The sequence below is a fragment of the Passer montanus genome, unplaced genomic scaffold (assembly GCF_014805655.1).
Source record: "Passer montanus isolate IOZ18808 unplaced genomic scaffold, ASM1480565v1 scaffold65, whole genome shotgun sequence".
Lineage (NCBI taxonomy): Eukaryota > Metazoa > Chordata > Aves > Passeriformes > Passeridae > Passer > Passer montanus.
The window spans coordinates 3,283,198-3,307,542 of record NW_024371593.1 but is presented as its reverse complement, the minus strand read 5'-3'; the positions used below and the strand labels follow the sequence as shown (position 1 = coordinate 3,307,542).

The window sequence follows — 24,345 nt, the reverse complement described above, 5'->3', positions numbered from 1 at the left end:
TTGAATTACAGGTGATGTTTAAAGTTAACATTTTCTGTCTGCTGAGGATTAGTGCAAGACTTGTGCAAATCTTAAAGCATGGGCATACTGTTTAAATGAAGCTAGCTGGCATGTAGGTCTGTTGTTAGCTTGCAGCTTGAATGTAACCCTGAGCCTTGACTCTTTAAGCAATCTATAAGTTTTTGGAGACTGGTGTATTTTGGGGCTACAAGGAAGAAAGATCTTTGAATACTGCATTCATTTCAATGTGATTGCACATCCAGCCATGTTGACCTGAGATATCTGTTGACAAAACACTGAAATTCTTTCTATGCCTTTTTGCTGCTGTGATATCTGGTTTATTGCATAAGAGTACACATATATTTGTGCTTATCTTTACAGAAAATTTTGGCAGGGGTAGATGATCTGCAGCAAGTGAAGGCCCTAGAGATGCGAGTAGACACCAGAGAGATCAGCTTGGGGAACTTTGGTAAGAAAACACTTTATTTTCTGTTCATCATCTTGAATTTTCCTTTATGGTATCTTGACTGGGGATTCACTAACCAGCAACCAGTGAAAAGTACTGTCCTTCTCAAGAGCTCTTGAAACAGGCTTTCCTCATACCTCACACTCTGTAATCTCTGTCTTCTTTGTGAGGCTCTGAAGAGGACTGGAAACTCTGACAATGAGTGACATGACTTCTGTCTAAAGCTAATTAGTTTGTACAGATTTTTCTTGTATCATGTGGTAGGCCCTAAGTGAGCATTTACTCTTGTCTTTAGTGAAACAGGAGCCAAAGGTCAGCTTCTCTCCACTGTGAGATTTCCCTGTGACTGAGGAATTGCCTGTGGAATCAGGTGGCTTATGTTTCCAGGAGCTTGTCTTTGCACCCAGCCTCGCTGAGCTGTGCTGAAAATGAGCTGGAAGCAGGTCCTGCAGACATATCATTTTGATGAGCCCCAAGCAGCCCTAACACTTGTCATTCATTTTTATGTCATCATCACTGAACCAGGGAAGTGAGAAGTACTAGAGGAATTCCCTCTGTATCAGAGTTTATACTGAGAATATAAAGTCTTACTTTTTTTTTTCCAACACCAGCAATCATTTTCTGTCATGTGGATTCCTACCACACCTAAGTCCATCTTCTGCTATATTGAAGCTGAGTAACTAGTGCAGGGTAATATTTATTGTCTGTGCTGAAAAGGAGCCACATCCCCAAAACTGTGTACCAGTGCTTTCAGACAACCAGTTAATTTTTCATATGCAAATGACTAATGTAACAGCTGATTAGCTTTAATGGGTCTTTTGATGTCTATTTGTCAAGAATGTTTGAGCAAGAGCAGTGAAGGGGGCTTTTGTTTTGTATATATAGCCCCTTTGTACTGGTTATTCTATTTATTTCATGAATAAGTCTCTTTCTCATAGGCACTTGATAATTTAAGGTAAATTCCATCCATTTCTTTCAGAGATCATAATCTATTCAATCATGTTTCAACTAATCCAGTTGATAAGGAAATCTCATTATGCTATTTCTATAATGCTCAAAAGTGGTGCTCCCATTCCTATGCCATTTTCCATTAGCTGTGACAGGCTAGCAAAATGTTTAATCTTCATCACTCTCTACTTCCTTTTCCTTTCCATTACTGGAATAAATCCCTTCTCCCCCATGGTTAGGCTTTTGCAACCTTTACAAAATACAGAATGCTATGTCCATGATGCAAATAATTTCCATCTTGTTTATCTCCCACTGTTCACACCAAGAGCTGGCCCTTGAGGGCCATAAAAACCCACACCTGCAGGTCCCCACTGCTTTTGAGAATAACAGAACATCAAGACCATTCTGAATTTCCCTCTGTTCTTTTTAAGATGCATTTCTGAGTTTTCTTCCTATGAAAATCTCTTTGCAAATGTCAGCAGGTGGCTAGGGCAGAAAGTTTACTTCAGTTTCTTTCAACTTTTTTCACATGGCAGATGATTTTTAGGCACATGGTGTAGGGCCTAAATGTTCAGGGGTTTTGCAGAGCAGTTTGCACCTCCACTGTGAATGCTGCAAGCAGGACTGCTGTTGAAGATGTTGGGCTCGTTGCTTGTACCCTGCTGGCTGCCTGCCTCTGGAACTCTGCTGCTGACCTATCACAGGGGTCTGGAGAAATAGCCTGAGGAAAACAGTGGGGTAAGAAGCAGACCAGCTGGAATGACAAGCATTCTAGTGTGACAGGATGTAAAGCTTTCCCCCTATTAGGACAGTCAAGCAGCTGGAATATCCAGAGAGGTTTGGAGACTTCATCCTGGTAGATTTTCAAGTGGGTGGAGACCTGAGCACCCTGATCTCACAGACAGCCTGGCTCTGAGCAGGATGCTGGGCTTGAGACCTCCAACTGTTCCCTCCAGCCTGGACTGCTCTGTAATTTGGTATTTCTTTTGAATTTCAAACCTGGCTAATAAGCTTTCTGTATATACATATTGAACCACTTCACCTTGCTCTCACTGTATTCCTTAGTTGTGGATGGTGGGTAAGAGCATCTTTATCATCAGCAAATTTTTTGGATGATCAGCCCACACTCAGTAAACAATATTGTTTTGACTGGTTTTATGTGTAAAGATAAAAGAGGCCAGGCAAGGTCTTAAATGGCCAGGTGAAAGTGTTAAAAGCTACAAGACTACACATAACTCTGAGTCACCTGGAACCTTGCCGCACTCAAATCCCAAATCTACACCACAGTTTTCACTTGAGAAACATTTCAAAGTTCACAGCCTGTGTTACAGACTGTAACACAAACACTCAGGGCCTAAAGATTTCCAGAGCGATTTAAAACTTGTTGATATTTTTCTTGAGACCATTCCATTTTGGGATGGTCTAAACTTTAAAGCACCATCCCGTTAACCCTGTCCAGTTTGTCAGGTCTGCCTCTACAAAATGGCATGACATGGTGGGGAGGAAGAGTTACTTTTCTTAGGGACAAGGTGTGGGCTAAAACATGGAAAGATTGATATTGAAATATTTTCATGTGATCAGTCTTAAAATTTAAGGCATCGTGCCAGAGCTTAAACCTGAATCTTTGCAGGGCTTGGGGTAATTGTTGAATTCTCTAGCTGTTTTCAGTGCACCTTGCTGAGTGACAGATGAAACCCTGAATGCCCTGGCAAGTCTTATATCCAGATTTGCATATGTTGGAGTTGATTTCTGTGCTCCTCAGCTGCATGTAGACCTCAGTTTATGTTCAGAGGGACTATTTCCTTTTCATTAGCTTATCCCTTCAGTTTTGATTGCTGACAGGTATGGAATTGCATTTATGACAAGCTCACAGAAATTCCTGTTGAAAATAACGGTGGGATAGAGTCATTTAAGACACTACATAGTCCTCTTCTTTCTAAGTAATTTTAATGGCTCCAAATCAAGTTACCCACAGTGCTGTTCGCTGGTCCTTATTGAATTGTTGCCTGCTGGTGGCAGACTAAGTTGATTACGTGTCTGGAGATTGCCACTTCCCTTGCAGGCATTTTATCAAGGCAAAGCTCTGCCAAGGCTTCACGAGTAGCCATGTGCTATTTCTCATGCAGGGTCATCATCTCTTTCCTCTTGCCCTGCTTGTTGGTGCTCTGGGTGCAGAGCTGGGACACCTGTGCTGGCAGCCAGCATGGCAGCAGCAGGTGCTTGCATGGCCAGGGAGCAGCACAGAGGCTGCAGGAGCGAGTCTGGCACAGTGGTCCTGCCCAGGATGGTCTTGGCTTAGCTGCTGCTGACAAACTCGATGAGCAAGGCTTGGACAGGCCCCACAGCAGGGCTTGGGCAGGGTCTCCAGGAGTCACAAGTATGGACTGGGGCAGTGTGATTATATGAAACCTGCACTGATGTGTTTTCTGTGAGATCCCCATCTCAGGGAGCTCGACTGCAGCTGCCTTGGGTGTGCCTGAAAGGGCTGTGGTCTCACCTCCAGTTGTACTGCCCAGTTCACCTCAGAAATGTGCAAAAAAAAAGTGTGTGTAGAAATAGCATCAAAGTGATGTATCTTACTTGATCAAACACAGCTCAAGTGAACTAAACAGGCTCTTTAATTTGCATCTCAGGTTGCTCTTGCTGGAAGAGTACAGCCTGTTTTGATATGCCTGTTTTGTGTTGTAGGATCAACAAAGCACGATGGTTGCCTGGTGCCAATGCAAGCATATGTCAGCAGTTTCTTTTATTTGTTTTTCTCTAGTCCATATTCCAAAAGACACAAGTCAAGCCATGATGATTTTTTGTTAACAATAGAAAAACAAAGATATATGATGCTACTTAAAGAATACTTCATAATTCTTTAAGCAAGTGTTTGAAGTATTGTAATTTGTAGAATATCATAAAACCAGCATTTGGGCCACATTCTCTTTGCTCCCAATCAGTTTTCTGAATGTCACCAGCTGTACCAAGGCACCTTGGAAAGACATCTACACTGCCACCCTGCCTGTGAAGTGCAGCACTTCAGGCTTTGTTGTTTAGTGTATATGTCTATCACTTTCATTCACCTCACTTGCACTTTGATTTCTTTCTGCCCTTTCATTTAGTTTTGTTCCACTGGTAGCATAGAATGGTTTAACACTAGTACATTGTTGGTGGTTAGTAATTTCAGAGCCGTGTAACAAAACCAGTCCTTAGTGAAAGGGAATCATAGACAGATGAGATAACACTGCTGGTCATTCTGAATTCTCAGCCTTGCCCTGCAATCATCAGCATTTCTGTGGACCATTCTTGTTTTTAAAAATAAAAATTACACAAAGGAAGGCAGTTTCAGGATAACTCTACCTCGTGTACTTCTAAAATTAATATTAGAAATTAATACTATTGTATTTTAGAGTATTTTTGTATGTTAGTATCATGTGCCCTTGCTCTGAGGAAAGATGCCATGAGAGTTACAATTAAGAAAATTAGAAATACACTGTTACACTGGAATAAGTATCTTGTCACCTTAATTTTACAATTTTCTCTTCCTAATTTAAACTTCTGGCCTCTAATCTATTTATAAGTATTTGGGACTCTAAAAACCAGCAAAATCAATGAAACAATGAATCCTTAGCACCAAAGAACAATTACATATTGATATATAACTTACAAGGAAGAACCTGCAGACTTGCAGGAATACTTTGTAGAATATTGCTGGCAGAATTTTGCACCACCACACATTGTATACTTCTATTTCAAGCTTGTAAACCACACATTAAAGTGTAACACTGTACAACTGCCCAGGGATAGATTGCACCAAAGTGCAAAAAAAATCTGAAATGGAGGATCAAGTTACAATAATGAACTAAACAGATGTGAAATTATATTATCAGCCTGTCACTTGGCCTCTTTGGATCCTTTAATGGTTGCTTCTTTCCTGAGCCAGGCCTAAATGCATTCAGTGAAAAGCTCTTTCTTGAGCAAGTCTCTCCATTTCTCTTGACTCCTCATTCAAATCTTCTGCTTAGCACTAGCCCTTAAAACTCCTTTGCTTTGCAATGCCTTGCATCAGCCTTTGCTTGGTAACCCTTTTACATCTCTGACTGAAGCCATGGCACTACCACTCAGTTTTGAGCTGGGATTGGGGAGGCTACTGCATCCCTCTCCTTTTTGCCTTTAACACTTCAGGGGATGACATTTAATCTCTCAGTCCTTGTCAGAAACAGGATAGAAATTTTTTAGAGTCTAGATTTTTTTTTTTTTTCAGGGAGGGAATTTCTTAGGCCATGATTTATATCTGAGTGAGTCCTTTGCTCAGTAGCTAGTATGACTGCTGTGAGTAATTAACAGAGATCCTAATATTTCCTCTGCCAGGACTCCAAATTTTGTTGCCATATACTTGTTTGACATGAGAAAGCATACCCTGCAGGATGAGGACTGTGTGTTCTAATTTGTTCTTAATTTTTGTGGATTGTGGAAAATGCTTGAAAAACAAGGTTAAAAAATTGCACAGTGTGTTTTGAATTTTTTGTATTTTCAAAAGTGCTTTGCAAAGACATGAACTTAAATACTTGCAGTACAGCATGAAGATCAATATGTGCATTATGATCACTCCAAAATAACATGAGATGTGGATAATGCTTCTATTAAAACATGATTTATTAAAGTGTTTTTGACATAAATGCTCTTGTTCTCTTTGGGGAATGAACAGCATGACCTCCTTTGTTTGCTTTTGAGATCCCACTCCCCTTTCTTCTTTTTTTATCCTTTGCAAAGCACTCAACTGGTGTCCTTCTGATCATTGGTAAATCACCCTTGCCAGACAGTGGTTACTCAGAGAACTCATAAAAATATTTGCTGAGAACACATTTTAATGTTTCAGCAATGATCCGGTTTGTCTAAAGTTGGTATTACTTCTACATGGTTGCATGTTATGCTGGGAGATGCTCACCAGCCTTGAGTAAATGCTGCTGGTGGGAATGGGTAAACATTTGCTACTGTCCATAAGAAATGGTGCTTATGTCTAAATTATTCTGTAGCTTGGAGGGATTTGGTGTATGATTTTGGTTCAGAGATACCTTTAGAGTGAATCAAAAAGGCAAATGTCTCTCAGGGATACAAAAAAAAAAGCACATTAGTTAAAGTAATAACAACGGAATACTGAGGGTTTTATAGGTATGAAACTTGCACAATTCAATGGTAAACAATGGTAAACAATTGTATCCAGAAAATTAAAATAAGAAAGCAATGCTTTGTAAAATGTAACATTTGGGGGAACTGTGAACTATAAAAGATGATGTTGTGACTGTGGATCATTATGTGTTTGCTGTTTGATTCAAAGTTATATTTTGAAGAAGTGTTTCTTGGCTATGTATCCAGTAAGTCCATCACTACTTGCCATTAAATAGGTCATGGAATTCTATACTCTAAAGTATCCCTTAGCTCTGCAGAGTATCACTCAGTTAAAAGTCAGTCAGGATGGGGAATCAGACCAAAGAAAACAGTCACACATGAAGCCAGTTTCTTGTCTGTCCGGCAAGGTGTCATATCAGAATTTCCAATGAGGGGTTCAAAAATTGTAATTGGGTAGTCGTGCAGACAATACATATATGTTTCAAAAATGCAAAGGATTAAATAGTTTTTGAGTGAAATAATCTCACTGATTTTCTTAGAAGTCCAGCACAGGCCTGCCAGAAACAGCTAAGAAATACTTTTAAAATTAGATGCTTCAACTTGTAATTATCGTAATTTTCCTTTACTCTAATCCCAGATCAGCAAACTGATTCTTTATTCTGTTCTCACAGGTGTGCATCTGCCTAATCTGAGAGAACTGAAGTTGAACAATAGCTTGCTTGTATCTGTGAGGTAAGAAATGAATGATTCTGTGAAATAAATATAAAGAACAACAGCTCTCATTTTTATTTAAGTGATAAAATCTTCATTTGTGCTGCTTTCATTCCTTCCATTTCTCCATTCTGTGATAATAGATTAGGTTATGAATATATGCTCCACTACCACAGAAATTTAAGGATGGGGCCTGATCTGGAATAAATCAGTGTAGCTGAAATGGTGCCAATGAATTAGCCCTCGTTTTCCGCCAGGGAAGTTCCTGCTGTGCTGAAGTCCGTGGAAATTTGTTGCACATTTGAAAGGAGCTGAAAGTTCCCCTCTTATCTCTGTCTAGGTGCTTGGATTTCAGTGTTTCAGCCTTTGGGCTTTTACTGTGCACAGTAGCCTGTTCTGTACAGGTCAGACCAGTTCCTCAGCTGATGAAAATCACTTTGGCTTTACTGAAGTCAATGCAATCAGGTTTATGAGAGCTGCTGTGAAGCCTGCATATCCCTGGCTGGCTGAGCTGCAGGAAAACATCACATTTTCTCCCAGACAGCTGGGGGGAGTTGGTTGGTTGGAAAGGTAGAAGTGAAAACCATCACAATGAGGAGCAGAGCTGTCTTCTCTCTCCTGTGCTGATATCTGTATGACCCTTGCTAATTAATATAAAGTATAAATCACAGTTCATATCAGAAAAAGGCTGTGTAAAAGGCTCTGTTTTAAATAGGACTGTTCTCTGGCTTTGTATGGTTATCTACTAAACTCATGGGATAAAAAGTAGTGGGTTTGCCAATTATTTTTAAGAGAACAGGTGCTGACATAAGAAATGGCAATAACTCCTTCTTGGTCTCTCTAAAATATCTAATGAACTTCAGTTGCTACACTTTGATTTTACTTATCCTTGTTCTGGTGATGACATGAAGTATCTGCAGTCTAAATTTTGTTTTTCTTGCCTTCTAATCCATGACATGTAAAAGTGGTGATTCTACATTGCTGCAATTATTTTAATAGCAACCAACAATTTTTATAAGCATGAAATTGCTCCATTATTGTAATGGAGGAGTAAGAAGTGGGTGAAAAAATTTAAATTTTTACAATATTAAGAGATATTCTATTAAAAAGAAAAATATAAAAAGTGGGTTTTAGTTTGATCAAAACTCCATATTCTCTTAAAATGTGTCAACAGAAAACCTTTTGATCAGCTGTTAGTACTGAATATAAGAATGCTGTTCAGGAAAACTAAACTGCTTGATTCATGGTTTTAGCAGGATTTTGCACCTGTATTCTGAGACTAATTTCTGTCATGAAAAGTTTTAGCAAACCGTTTTCTTTGACCTGACACCCTTTGTGGACCTTGATGCAGGGAATGCTTGGTCTCAAGTTGAGTTTTGGTTTGATCTACTCTAATGTAAATATGTTTGAGCTTGGATATCAAGTGTAATACTGTGATGATTCCCAGGCACTCCAGCCCAGGAGCTGTTCCTTCTGTGCGGCAGTTAAATGCAAATGTCAGGGAATAGGTAAAGGAGGAAGAAGATTTTTGTTGGCTCTCCCAGAGATTATCTCACTCTGTATAGTTACAGCAGTAGCTTTGCTTTATTAATTCCCTTCTTTGACAATCTGTCATTGATGAGCACAAATCATTTAAGGGCACATCCCATGCAAGCCCAGCCTTGTCCTTGAACTTCATTTTTCGATGTCTGCATCATGTCAATTTAATGCCCATTACAGCAGCATTGCTGCCACAGCAGTGGTGATGCCTGCTATGCCTATTGTAACATAGCTGCTCCCATTCCAGAGGCTGCTGCCATTTACTCCAAAATTCAGAATCTTATTTCTGAATTAATCTTCTTGATATTTGAATTCTGTCCAAAAAGTGATTATTTTGTTTTATTCAACTAAACCTTGCAAATGGGGCTATTGAGGATGACAGAAAAAATTGTTCTTCCTTCTTACTGAAAGTAATTCCCACAGATTTTGCCAGCCATAAGGTCAGAATCATTGTGGTTGTAATTTGAAAGTGGGCAGCAGATAGCAGGAAATGTCTTGTAAGATCCAACTGGAAGATTGGTTTTATTTACTGAAAATAAGTAAATAAAACTTACTTTTTATAAGGCAGAGACAGAAAAGCAGAAAAAAAATAGAGGGTGTTTTGTATATACTTGGGATGCTAAAAGCAGACATTATTTTCATTCTATTTTATGTTATAAAAGCATATTCTGGTGAATCATTATGAAGAAAAGGCTGTCAGTGTGCATGCATGAGTGGGTAATAAGATGGGAGACTGTGCTTTGTCACTTTATTTTTGCTTTGTCTTGTCTTGCAGAGTAGGATTGCCTAATTATTTTGGGATGAAATGAAACTAAAACTTTTTTCTTTTTTTTCATTTTGAAAATGGAAGAAAAATTGGTTTGGTAGATGTCAAAATGAAGATTTATCATACTGACTTTAGTTACTGATTTTTTTTAAGGCATTTATTCTTGTCAACCTCACATAGGAACTTGAGTTGTGAGGGTGCTGAGGTGTGTGTTGCCATGCACTGTTCAATGGAAATCAAAGGAGTCATGTTCTGGCCGTGAGGAATCAAGGTGTTCTTGTATTACAGTTTTCTATGGGAGTGCAAGGCTTGCTAGGTCAGCAAGTTTGGATATTGGCTTCTCCTGGTAGTCCCTCAAGAAGTTGTGACTCCTTTGATGTGGTATGTGTTTGAGCTACCTTACTTGTAAATTCATGGTCCATCCCCAATCCTCCTAAAGCTTGCATGACCTTTGAATACTTGAAACTTTGAAAGGATACCATTATCAACTATTTAATTTAATCCAAAGGGAAAATATATCCAAGTTTATTTGCAGATAATCGATCTCGACAGTTGAAAGGAAATTTCTTTCTTGGCTGTTTCTGGGTTTTGGTTTTCTACTGGCCCTTTGCTAAAGGGAGCATCTCTGGAAAATCCAGGGTACTGTGAAAAGAAAATAGTTAATATTGTTGTTAATTTTGTACATCTCAATAACTTCATTTTGTCCTTGTTTGGTGACCTTCACACATTTGCTAGCAACTGAGAAATTAAAGATTTATGAATGATAATTGAGGATGAAAAGTCAAGCCTATTCTGAAGAGTGCCTGCTAAAATATGCTGATTTGGGGGTTTTTTGGGGGGGTTTTGTTTGTTTGATTGCCTTTTGTTTGGCTTTTTGTTTGGTTGGTTTTGGGTTTTTGTTTTGGTTCTGGTTTTTGTTTGTTGGTTTGGGTTTGGATTTTTTTGTTTGGTTGGGGGTTTTTTGGTTTTTTTTTGTGATGGCCATGGTGTTCATTTTTTAAATACTTCCAGTAAAAGAACTATATTCCAAGGCCAATGAATTACTGCTTCTGCTTTGGCATGTAGCCTATGTATTTTTTTAATCAGATTGCTTTTATTCTCAATTCAGGGATGAATGCAAATATCTGTTTAAAAATGTTTAGATAGGTATCTTTATGAAAGGGCTTTTAAATCAGGCAGGGGAATCTTAGGACCTGATTCCCATAAGTTTCCAGAAGAAGCTGTTTCAGCAGCTGAAGTTCATTTCCTCCCGTTCAGCACCACACATTGTAGCCAGCAGGAGAGTGATCTCCTCTCAGGGCTTCTCGAGGAACTGCTTCTGACAGAGAGAGGCTGTCATGTTTTAAGTGAGATGAAATGCAGAGACTGCAAAGTGAGGGGACAAAAGTGAGTATGGAGGATATAGGGAAAGGAAAGCAGATTTTCTTCATCCAGATTGAGTTAACATTTCACTGCTGCTGTTCTCTAACTGGCCTTGCACTACTGCAGAAGCATCTCCCAGAACAAGAGAGAAGTAATCCTGGTCTCTTTCAGTCAGTAAAATCCTCAGGAGATTCAAATGAACAAGGTGCAGAGTACATTCAAAAGCAACAATTCTTATGCTTTTATGAGCCTTAGGTTGTTGGTTTGTTTTTTTAACACCAGCTCCCAGAGACAAGACTAGCAACACAGGAGTCTCTGTATTCACATTTTGAAATGTTTTGAGCCCTCTTGGCTATGAAAAACATAACTGTAAATATGAGCCAAGTGATTTGAGTAAAGATTTTGCTGATCATTTTATGACTTTAAGAAACCAGAGCCAAACTAATTCTTTCTTAATTCAGGGTTAGGGCTCTAAAGTCATGTTTAAAAGTATTTTTTTAGACTTCAGTCAGGATCTTTAGGTATTTTAACTTAGCAATAAACCTCCTTTTTACCCAAGAAAGAGTTTAAGGAAATGAAATATCTTCTGTTTTTAAAGCCACAAGAAGTTTGCTTTCAGTGGCATTGCTCACAAGCTGAAAATTAAACATTGTTCCAATTGCTTTGCTGGATCTGGGTCAAGTTACATTACACTGTATAAGACTGAGACATGACACTGATCACCCCAAAATTTGATGTACTGTTGATAGTATGTCTAGGCACCATCTATCTTCTGGATAGTTGAATTTACATTAAAAAAAAATCATTAAAATCAGTTCAGTTTGCATTACAGGTGCAAATGTTTGCCAATAAATGATGTATTTGTGTTACAGCAGTTTCTTGCTGTGTCTAGCAGGGAATCAGGGTGCTCTTGCTCTAGGTTGTTCTTACCCATGCAGTCAGAGAGCCACTGCTCTGATTTGGCTGGGGTGAATCCCTTCATATCCTTGTTTCAGCACCCAGAGCATCACTGTTTACTTTCGTATTCATATTTCAGGATGGGAAAAGCATTTACTTTCACATTCAGGCTAGTTTCTGTGGGAAGTGTTCCTGTTAATTCTTTTGTGTAGCTGGACTGAAAGTCCTTCAGCAGTTAAAATTGTGATGAAGTCTATCTTAAGAACATGTTCTTTGAAGACTTCAAGTGCTTTCCAGGAGCTAGGAAGGCATTTAAATTGAATCTTAATCTCTGTATTAATGAGTCTTTTCTGTATTAGTGCCTGCAGATCCCTGGGAGTATTACAAACCTGGGCAAAATTGCTGTGACCTCAAGTTTCATTTAGCATTGATGGTTTTAAGGATATTCTTATTATTGATAAAAAGTAATGATTTTGGGACAGAAATACAGCATCCTTTAGTTGAGTGGATTATTTTCAGAAAGGCACAATCAGCCTGTCTGCCTTTAGCCCTAGGGAAATCTGATGGCATTGGCCACTTATCTGTCCTGGGTAGACCTCTGGTTTAATTTCACCAGCTCAGGTGCCCAAAGAAGAAAATGTGTCTTTGTGACCTTAGATATCAGGGAATCTGAGAGGCTGATTCCCCAGCAAGGGAAGCTGAACTTTTTCTGTACAAATGCACAGATGGAGCTCAGGCTCCATTCTGCAGCAAGCACAGAGGACACCAGAGCAAGTCTGTGGCCTTGCAGTGTCTTTCCATGGTTCTCAGCATCAGCACCCCATTTCCTGAAGCCTTCCCCAGCTGAAATCCCCTGCCTTCTGTGTCAGACTGCCAGGTATGGGGTGTCCCTGTAAGGAAGGGGATGACGAGGCAGGACCTGCCCTTGTTTGAGTCTCCTGGCTGTGGCAGAGTTGGTGAGGAGGGTGCAGCGCATCTCTCTCCTCACAGAACAGAGAGGATCTGCTCCCATTGTCATCTGAGCAGTTCCATGGCAGCAGGTTTCTTCCCCCAGGACACCTCTATCATGTTTCTATTTTGTGACTGCCATACAATGCAGGGCATAAAAACCATCACAGGATCACCACAGACCACAGCAACACTTTGTGCATCGTGAACATGGCTAGTGAGAAAGCAAAGTAAATAAGTAATAGCTAATGTGTGCAGGAAGGCTGCCAGTGAACTCCTGCAAGGTAAGACAAGCCCATTACATAATTGTGCTCCTTCTTTGCCCACCATCTGAATAGGCACTCCACTCTGAGTTTATTTGGTAAAACGTGGCCTTGTTTTCAGGATGTTTTCTCATGCCTTGCACCTATCAAGCTGAACCAGGTCTTAAAAAGAAGTACAGCTCAGCTCCTGGCTTAGCTGTTGTTTCTACAGCATCCTGGGTTAGCTGTATTTTCCATCTCACTTGCTTATTTTATCCTGGGCAGACAGTCTTCTGATTGAGTTGTGTATAAGGCTTTGCCTAATGGTATCATGCTCTTGCTTATATGCTCTGGATGGATATGATAAATAAAACTGTCAGTAGTAACTAGCAGATTTCTGCCAGCAAATAAGTACTTATGTGCCTGGCTATTAGGCAGTTTGCAGCTGCTCTGTTTCAGTTGTCAGTGTCAGGGTTCACATATGAAAATTTACACCTAAATATTAATTTTATCCAGTGATGAGAAAAAAATTGTAAAAATCATGGTGTGAGAAACACCAAAGAAGAGGGCTGGGGAGCAACAGTAATTAGCCCATTGCCAGTGGAACTGTTAAGGAAGCTTTCCTGTCTGACCATCCAGCAGCCACTCTGGCAGAAACACTCACACCACCCGAAATTTTCACTGCTGGCATTGAGGTCCCTTCAGAGTGAGCAGCTCCAGTGACTCCAGGGGTGCCCTTCTTGGCTCCCTGCACACCCCACACTCGCACAGTCAGACAGGATTTCCCTACTGGTTCAACCCTGGGTTTCCCACAGCAGAGTCCCAGATGTTTGGATCCTTAGAGGAATTTAATTGTGGCACAATAACACAAAAACAGCTTAAGCTGGGTGCCTCCTTCCTGAACAGAATCCAGCTGTGAAAAGATTGTCTTTGTGGAAAGACTTTGTGGAAATAAGAAAATAATCAGCACCAGTTTAATGGGTTTGTAGGTTGTTTTGATTCTCTCCTACAAGGGAATTGCTTCTCCGCAACTTGTTTGATTTTTTTTTTTTAATTGAAAGTAATTACGTTCAGTGGGAAAATACTTTCTTGGAATGCAAGATAAATGCTGATTTTAAAAAAGGAAGGAATCAGGTTGGAGGGAAAATTATGCTAATGGTTGTATTTGTCAGTTGTAACTGCCAAATGAGAGGAATAAAAATGAATAAATAGAGTTTCAGTGTACAATCAGTGTAATTATTTAATTTCTATAGAATATTCTCCACAGAGGAGTTGATTTAGTTGTTCTTATTTTCTACAGACACATTGCTGCACACAAAGGGCCTTGTTGCTATTTTTCCCCTAAAATACATTCACACTTCTTTTTCTCTAGCTATGTTCCTCATTTGCTGTGTGGCAGAATTTTATCCTTCTATCATGAGATCTTTAAAGCATGCATCAGATCTCCCAGATGCATCCATGGCTGGATCAATAGCTGCAAGAAATAAATACTGAAATGCAGTTGTGTTTTAGGAGGTGAAGTTGTGGTTTCATCAGCAGGTGTAATGCATGCACATTCTTCACCCTTTGCCATAAGCTGCACTGTGTGTTCTTCTTGTGGGGGTAAGAGCCTGAACACAAAGGTCTGATAATGAAACCTGCCACCCACACTTTTGGTAACAGAAGTTCTATGAAAGATTATGTGTTTGAAAGACCATTTGTGGCATCCTCTGGTTTGAACTTCATCGGCCTCACAATCCTACCACTCCCCTTTCTACTGTTTCATCTCACCATAGGCAAGAATTTAGAGAGGTTTGGTTTACTCTGCTTAGTGTTGCAGCTACAGTTGCCTCAAGAGCAAGGTCAAGATGATCTACATCCGATTAACACACCTGCACCAGATTTGGGATGTCTGCTGGTGTGCTGTGAAGGAAGTGCTGAGGCTCTGCCTTGCAGTAGCACCCTCGGCATGGAAATCTGTACGGCTCTGTCTGTCTCAGTGATCCTGTGATGGGCTTTGAGGTCCCCCAAGCTTCTCTTCTGCATCTTGTTCGCTCGTTGAGAAGAACATCTGGAGGCCAGTACAAGCAGAGAAAATCTCACTTTGAAGCTGTTTTTTAAGGAAGAAGTCTTGATTTGGGACACATGGTGACAAGTCTGTCAAGATGTGTAGTGAACATTAGAGGCTTAGAGAGGAAAGAAATTTGGAGGAAATCAATTGCCATTCCCAGGTCCAAGTTGTACCTGTATCTGTTTCTTGCAAGCTTCTTTTTTTTTCTCATTAGATGTATACACAGATAAAAAAAGAAAGAAAGGAAAAGTTACAAAGAAGAAATGGCCATCAGCCCCAAAAGGAAATCCTTGGTGTCATACAAATGTGCCTGATCTAAAGGATCTCAAGAACCTGCATTTCCACCATTGTCTATTCAGACTGAATCACTTTAAATTATATTTTCTCTCTAGGTTTTCATATTAACCCACTTCTGTAATATGTCAAGTATTTTTTACAGTGGAATCTCTATAGTCATTACCATGACAAAAATTGAATAGCTACTCCAAGCTGATCCAGTTCTGTAGTTGTGTGTGGTCAATTAACCTAGAACTCCAGTTTTTCTGATACACAGAAAAAGATGTTTCAGGGACTTTTTCTTTTTTTTCTCTCCTTTTTTTGGTCATATGTGTCTTAACACCACTCAATCTGTCAGATTTGAATATTTTACAGATTTTTCCTTCTGCTTACCCTGAAGCATTAGAAGTTTTAAGTGTTGGTTTTGAAGGATGAGATCTATATTAAAGCAAAGTTGGAATATGTCTGTCTTACTCTGCCAAAGCTCAGACCTGGGACATACTGTGAAACAGGCACACAACATGTGGGAGACTGAAAATCATTTATGCAGGAAATTTCAAAGCACTGTGGGATTCAATTGTTCAATGTAAGTAACTCATTCTGTAACCACAGTTTCATTATCCTTTATTTTTTTATATGTAAGCTTTCAACAGTGAGAATGAGCAATTGCCAAAGCTATAGGAACTGTCAGTAGCTCTGGGGTTAAACTGAGGGGCAGTGGATCTGTGGGTGTGAGAGTTTTATTTACTGTGTGTCTCAACTTATTCCTATTTGCAAATCCACTTGGTCTTGTGGAAGATGTAGTGCACCCATTGGGAGGCAGCCACAGTGTGTTGGGTCTCTGCAGTTTCTCTGGGGTGCAGCTTTATGCCAAGGGTGGGAGCTGAAGTAGGGTAGAAAAAATGTAGTCAAGGACAAGTCTTGTTCAACAGGACCAGACTTTGGCAATCTCCATTCCTTTCAGATTGTGGGAGCTGAGTTAAAACAACTGTTCTTTCATTGTGAGAATGCTACAGCAGAAACTAAGCTGACAAGCAGTTTTAATGATGAAAAGAAAATTAAGACAAAATTACATTATCCTTCCCACATATGCTGTATATTTGTGTGTTAAGGAATTGCTGTTCCTGAGTCCATCAGCATTGATCAAGCCTATTATTCTGCTCTAGGTTTTTTTTGACAGCAACTAAAAATGAGAGCACTTGAAATTAAAGCTACATTTCATGTGCATTAACTTTAACAGAAGTAAGCATCTCTGTTACCTTAGGCACAAGTATGATGAGCTACAGAAGTGTATCTATCAGCACTCCCACTTCTAAATGTCTCTCTCCTGTTGGTCTCACAAAGCACTTTTTGTTTAAATGAGATATAATCTGACATGGAAAAGAAAGTTCTTGCAAGTAATATAGCGCTTGATGTGATATTGCAATTGCTGCAGTGGTTTCAATGAGGCAATGAGAAGCAACAATGACAAGTGAAAAAGTTATAAATCAGGAACGGCCCAGAGATGTATCTCATTGGGTTTGGGTTTTTCATCTGTTGTCATCTCCTGTACCCAGATGCCATCCTTGCCTGGCAGCGGTGGAAGGGGAGGCAGGGGTGGTGGGCACTGGTGTTAGAGCAACAAGGATTTCTGTGCAGTGTCTCTGGTTGAAGCACGGCCACAGATGTGTCCATGGCAGAGCTCAAGTACTCTTATCAGGACCATCAGAGTGCTCGTGGGCTCCTGTCCTGGAAAACAGCCAAACTGCCTTGGATAGTTTGTCGTTTTGGCTGCTGTAGCCAGGTAGTTTCATGTCCTTGTTTTCAGGCTTTTGCTTCAGTGAAAGTGCTGGCCAAAAGCACGTGCTCCTTGATAATTGCAATTTTTCTTAGTAGGCCCACAAAAGCTGTGGTAGGTGTCTCTCCCTTTGGCACAACAAAGATGAAAAGGCAGAGTCACAGGCTGGATGAAGTGTGACTCCCTGATCTATTTACCCCTGGTGCAGCACCAGGCAGTTGCATTTCCTCCCAGACACATATTTTTCTCTCAATGAAGTGCTCAGCAGAGATCCACAGCTAAAAATAGCAATATGCGAGATCTTTGACCACTTCCAAACTTGGAACTTAACATACAAGCAACCACCAAACAAAAGAAACCCCCACAACCCTAGAATAAAATAGTGAAATTTGTTTGTGGGGAGAAATACTGCCAGGGGCATTAGCACTGCAGCCCATTTTGAAAACAGCTTCTTATTCATAGTAAGGTTGCCTCAAAAATTTGGGACAACAGAGACATGCTACTGCAAAGGCCTTTAGCAACAATAACTTTTTGTTCATTCAGAAATTCTTCATTTGCATGTAAAAGGGAGTTATGAAAACAGAATTTCACAGACACAATTTTTATTTAAGAAGACATTTGGTAAATGCATGCTTTCTGTTCAGCCTAAAACAAGTTAGCCTTCCTCTGATGTATTTAAGAATTACCTAGCAAACTCGCTTTTTGCTTATTTTTTGAAGTCTCCAACAACATGTCTCAACAGGATTTGGGACTCCCTCTGTTGAAAATTTGCACTGTTCAGAAGGCAGAATGAGACCAGATTATTAAGTACTGCATTTCCATGGTATTTCAGCCTAAAAGTGGCCCTCTGGCTGCAAAAGATGAGACATGACCCTTGTTATCTTGCACCTTGGGCCGTGGTTCACTCTGGCACAAAGGAGCATAAGGTGCTGAAGGCAGCCTGTGTGTCATGGAGGTGTTAGATGTGGGACAGAGGAGAACCAAGCCAACAGTTCTCAGCATGTTGCTGCTTGAATTTGGAAGAGTGAGTGCAAAGACTGCACTACTGCAAAGCAAGGCAGGTCACCACATTCACATGACATTTGTTCAGCTGTGAAAGGACACTGCAGGGACAATAAGGACGTGGTCTCTGCACTGCTTGCAGAGTTGGGGGCCATGTCGTGGATTTGATCAAATACAAGGAACACATGCATACAATCAGTTTTACAATTTTAAATACAGCTATTTGTGAACACAATGAAACTTTTATGTAAGCTTCCTATTAGACCATGTGTTACTGATTTAAATAACATTCAGGCTTTAAAAGTTTTTGTTTCAGAAGTCAGAATTATCTGTACAACCAAACCATTGTGTGCTGACATTGACCATGTAGATGTTATCACAGTGCGGCTTGATAAATTCCATTTGATTTCTGTAGATCAGAGATGGGATTCTTTTATTCCTTCATTTTGTAAGACTGTAGTTTGGTCACTCTCTTACAATCTAAATTTCTCTATTTACCAGTGCATTCACTTTCAGAGCCATCTTTAAAATAAATAAAATCTGCATCAATGGCTATTTTAGATGTATTGCTTCTGAAGATTTATTCTACAGATACAGGTGTGCTTTGAGATACTTCTTGCAAGTTCCATGGATTTAGTGCTTTATTTCTCGGTAAAAGATTCAAAACTGACTTCAAGAACAAACAACAGGGTTCAAACTGACAAATGTGTTCAGGGTTTTGCTGTTGTGTTTACTGGGTAGCTTGAGCTCAGTGGAGCAATTCAGGATTTATTGTCGTGAAACCAAGAGCAGGATTTGGCTCTCTAGGTCTGATATTCATCCAGTAAAAATTTGGCTGGATCAAATCAGTCCCTGAAGAACAAGGATGTTGGATTAATGGAAGAACACATTATTTCTCAAACTTGTTATTAGGTGCTGTGAGCCAAACTGTTCATTGCCCCTCTGCTCTCTCCCCAGCCTGGGGGAGTGATGACAAGATGGGAGCATCAGATTTCATGGGAAAAATACTAAATGGTTGTGCACAAGAGCGAAGGGTGTTGCCAAGACCCTCACAGAAGCACTGGGCTGTTTGATGAGTTCCCATCCCTACAGCAGTTATTTTGAGATAATTGGAACCCAGGCTTCAAACCCTTTGGTTTATTAATATTATTTCCTCAAATCAATTGCAAATGCAAATTTGGGGGTTAAAAGGGGAGTCTATGTTATTTCTTGGCACTTTGGGATACTGAAAACATGATCTGATATTCAGTGTGTGTTTTGCAGGCAAGCGTGTGTGTAGGAGCACATGTGGAGAAATTCCTCAGGAGGACTCTGGTTTGGCAGCTTCAGGGGCTGTAGTCCTCTGTTTATCACAATCAAAGGTTATGATATATACATCCCCACCCCATGCTCCATCTCTCTGCCTCAAAGCTGTCTTGAATGAATCATAGCAGGGGTGAGCAGGATATGTAATGACTTTGGTTATTAATTCTTTGCCTTTCCTATGAAGCTCCCAGCTGCCACATCACTTGGGACAGGACACTTTTCCACTGGCTGGGATTATTCATTGTATTAATGGGAGCTATGTTTCCTCTATGTCTTCTCTTTCCTTCTATGAGCGCTTTGTTGTTTGCGCATCACTGGAGCACTCCTGTGCTGCATCTTATGACCAACTGCCACCAGCTTTGTACAGTCTCATCTTTTTCCTTTCAGCCATCAAACTTTTCAATTCTACTTTCTGGTTGTGGAACAGGTGCTGTAATTTTCTACATGGCGTGTGTACCATGCCCAATACAGGAGAATCCTCCTCTCTGACATGTGTTTCATTAATTTGAACCTTGGTCAATGGTTATTTTGGGAGGAGTGTTTTGTTATACTGCATGTATAATTATAGTGGATTTTCTCTCTTACTACCCTGATAAATTGTTATTAAGAGGTTATTATTACATTGAAATAGTCTACCCTAGTAAATCATCATCAGAGTGCAGATTCCCATTAATGCCATTTCAATAAAAGTCAATAGTTGTATCTCCCCAGTTTGGGCTGATCTCACCCTCTGCACTTAACACAAATGAAAACATGCTGTGAACACTTGCACACCCATGGTGGTCATGTGTGCTCAAACAACTCCTCACTTTGCTCTCACCCCATCCAAGGTGGATGTGCCAGATGCTCTAGAGCTGGTCCCAGAGGAGACACTCCCATCTCCTGCAAGCTCTTAAGTTCTCATCTCACCAGCCAAAATATTTCAGAAGAATTTTCAGAAATGCAGGTGCGTGCAGTTGTGAGGAGCAGCTTGCTTTGAGCTACAGGGCTGTTTCACCTTACAGCAGCCATGCTCTCAAGGGCAATTATCTCTATAGTAATTAACAAGGGAATTTTCTCTGATGGTGCAGCATGAGTCATGCAGCTTCCAAAAGATTAGTTTGTTAGTTATTGAATAAAATGTTTGCAGATGTACTTTGCTGTGATAACATCTCTGACTGGGGATGACTCATTACAGATGAGGAGTAAAGGTCTGCAGGGCCAAAATGTGACTGCATGATCCAGAATTTTAGGCTCCTCTAGCAGCTAGCGTGACCCCAGTGTCAGCAAGAGGAATTTGGTTCTGCAGTAGAGCCCAAAGGGGAAAAACTCCTTTAGTCTCTTCTCCTCACTGCCTCTACATTAGCAGGGAAGGAGAGGTGGCAGTCCTTTGCTCTTCATAAGAGCTGGAGTACCCTTCGTGAGGGGCAGGAGAAGAGATATCTTGGGCTGCTAAGTCTCTTCCCTGAAACAAGACAGCAAAACTGGGCCAGGTCATACCAAACAGTGCAACAAATTCATGCTTTCTAAGTATTTTGTTTCTTGAGTTAAAAATGAGCTTTGGGACAGCCAATTTCAGCCTTGTAAGAAACCACTTCCTATTAGCTTCCATATTTTTTTTCTATTCTGAAGTGTCTGTTTAAGCATTTTTTAAAATAACAAGACCCTGTTATCAGACACTGGGTTGCACTGCAAACATCAGTGGTTCTGCCTTCTGCAAGTACCCAAGACATAGGATGTACAACCTAATTCGTTCATCTGGAATACAAATCCCCATCAACTTTGATTGGTATTAACCTTGAAAGTGCTACCCCTGACTCATGCCAGTTAGCTGTAGGAGAGTCAGAGCTGCAACCCATGAATGAAACTGGAATGGATTTGAGGCTAAACTTAGTAGCACAAATTGTGAAGAGTAAGGTAAGTAGGCTTTAGAAGCCATTTCAGTTAGGGTCTTCTGATGGTGTGCTCAGCAGGAGAATGCTTTAAGGACTTGTTAGCTGATAATTCCTCGTGAGTGTGCAGGAAGTAGCACACAGTGTAAGTAGGGATTGACCCTGTGTGTGTGCACTGGGTTTAACCACAGCCAGCTCTGGAACAGAAAACTCTGACAAACAAAGAGAAATAGGATTTAACTCTGGAAGTCCTAGACTTCTGAGTGTGAGCAGGGAACTGCTTCCACAAATGCATGGAGTGATCAAGAACTTTGAGGGAATAACTGTTTGTTCTTGGGGACCTGTGTAAAAATTGCTTGGGAATTAATCCTCTGCTTTGCTTTGGCATTCTTTGTATTGGCAGAGAAACATTAGGAACAAGTGTATTGCTGCAATCTCCTTCTGTGGAAAAAACCCTGCAGTTAAAAATTCAAGACAAATTAAAGATGGAAATAAAGTCCATTCACCATATCTTACTCTACCATATGTAGAGTAATCAGGTTAGGATTGTCTTCAGTTTTGCTGGCCTAATAAACAGAGCATCTATCAGAAATACTGTATCAATGACACAAAAATGAGTGACTACTTCCCTTTATCTCTGTTCAGTAGTTTACAGAAGAGAAAATTCTGCACCTAAATGAGCCCAAAATTTGAAAATCTAATCAATGCTTGAAGAGGGTCATGAAATGAGCAATGCAATCCCTTCACATTATTCCTAATGCCATATTTGTGTTTAAGGGTGTGTTGGCCTTGCTTCATGGTAGGTTCTGTTTTTGTAATTTAATTTAATTTCTTTCTTATTACAGGCATGCAGCTTACAAATCTAATAATAAATTTTCAGTAAATATTACTTTGGGAGGCATCTGTTCCTTAAGGAAGCCTTAGAACCAGTTTTTTGTTTTATTTAGAAAATACACACAATGTAAATAGACTCTGGAAGATCTCGTGCAAGGCCAGGGATGTGGTGATATGAATTTGGCTTTCTTTATCCTTGTGTCACTAGAGGCAAGCTTCCTAGATGCACAAAATTCACTGCAGGTGTTGTGGTTCATATCAGTTGAGGATTTTCTCCTCAAGGGAAGAGTAGCCTTAGATGGAAAGAGATGTTCAATGAGTGAGATTTTACTTTTTTGCTTAGTTCTGGCCATTGAGTCAGCTGCAGTGTTTGTACCTCAAAAGCTGTAAAATGTTACGTAAACACATTGTGTGGTGTATCCATTGTGAGCTTATTTAAATGGGCAGCATCCAGGGAAGGAGTAATTAGACACCCAGTGCCTGCAGCCCCTGCAGTGGCAGAGGATGGATGAAGATAGGTCTGAATGATGCCCATGGACATACCAGTCCCTAGGAGGCAGAGGAGTGAAAAACCCCAATTTCACCTAGAAACTCCCGTTCAACCCTGTATTTGGCCCCTCACAGAAGAGAGACACCTGGGGATATTTTTCCTTGCACTTATCCTTTATTCAGGCTTACACAGGCTCCTTTCTCCTGATAAGGCCCTTCCCAAATATTCAAATGGTAGAGAAACAACAAAAAATACAGATAAGAATGTGTCTATCCCCCTCATAAAAGCACTCCTTCCTGACCTCTGGGTCTGGCTGGATGCCCAGCATCCCTGAAGCAGGCAGCTTGACTACAGGGGATTGCTGCAAAGCTGTATCAGAGCTGCATGAGGCTCTCAGAGGGCAATGCAAAGCTGGTCTTGTTCCCTGTCATCCACAAAGAGAAGACATGAGTTCAATTCTTACCTTGGTATTTCAAGATTACAAGGACCCCCATGACTTCTATCTGCTGCAATTTTCTGTTGAAAACTTACTACTGTCTGTATTATAAGAATGAATATTGTGAGATAGCTAATCCAAAATTTTGAGGTACAATAATATCTATTTAAGAACTATTTTAGCTTTTTATGTGGTCCTGAGAAACTTGCCTGGCTTGAGTTTGGATGTTGGACAAGATGACCTTCCTTCAAACTCAGCCACTACTGTGTTTCTGTGAACTCCATGCTAGTCTCTACCTCCTCTGATAAACTCTTTGAATTTAATTACCCACTGTTTCGTTCTTTATTATTCAGATACTCTGATATCTGGCTACAGTCAAAAATTTCTGAGCTTTGGTTGGTTTGGGATTGTTATATTTTGTTTATGTTAGACTAGTGGCTTTATGCAACTTACTGTTACCAAAGATAGCAGATGATTAAGGCCCCAGTTTGATTTGCCACCCTTTTTGTGTTATCTTTGTATTGTGCAGCACTGTAATGTCAGTGGGACATTACATGTGTGTGGACTCAAGCAGCTCAGTGTGTGATTTTCTGGGTTATTACCAGAAAGTTTAAGGTTCACATAAATGATACCTTATTGATATTTTGCTACACCCAGAGGGTGGGAAAATAGGATGGAAAAGATTATCATTTTCTGCTGGTTCAAAAAAATGTTATTTAACAAATAAAGTGTTATTCCTTTAAACTGCAAAATCAGAAGAGAGATAACTCTGTAAGAGGGACAGAGTGAGGCTGACCGTGCAGTCAGCTCAGATATGTTAATTTGGGTTATATGAGTACAGCCAATTATGCCAGTGTAAGAAAACCCTGCTTAATTCTTAGCAATTGCCTGTGATTTATGGCAGAATTACTATGATGTAGCTCTTGGAATAATCTTAATCCAACAGGACTGGGGTGACATGTTGTCATACAAGAACAAAGATGACAGTGGGATAAATAAAGAGGGGTATCATTTTATTCCCCACCTTCAAGAGTGAACATTTTTAATGGAGTATCTTGTAAACAATGCAAGATTTGAAGTAGCAGTTTCCTAGTCTTAGGAAAAAAGAAAGCAAGTCTTGAATTTTTTCACTCATTCAAATAGAGCTTGAATTGTTTTTTATAAGGGACCTTGGAACCTCATTGTCCCATCTCCGTGTCCTGTGGATGGCTCGGTGTGGGCTCTCAGATTTAGATGGGATCTCTTCCTGCAGTTCTCTAAAAGTAAGTATAGATGTGTCCTGCCAAATGACAATCTCAGATCTATCTTCA

General features: G+C 40.1%; 1 protein-coding gene across 5 annotated transcripts in view; it reads left to right on the top strand.

Moving 5' to 3' along the window:
- The window catches only part of LRRC56 (leucine rich repeat containing 56), a 61,657-nt gene that overhangs the window by 20,856 nt on the left and 16,456 nt on the right, over nt 1-24,345 (top strand). For all 5 annotated transcript variants that reach the window (XM_039728358.1, XM_039728357.1, XM_039728361.1 and 2 more), the window contains exons 4-6: nt 382-469; nt 7,201-7,261; nt 24,201-24,297. In XM_039728358.1, coding sequence (XP_039584292.1) covers nt 382-469; nt 7,201-7,261; nt 24,201-24,297 — 246 coding nt within the window. The remainder of the gene's footprint in view (nt 1-381; nt 470-7,200; nt 7,262-24,200; nt 24,298-24,345) is intronic.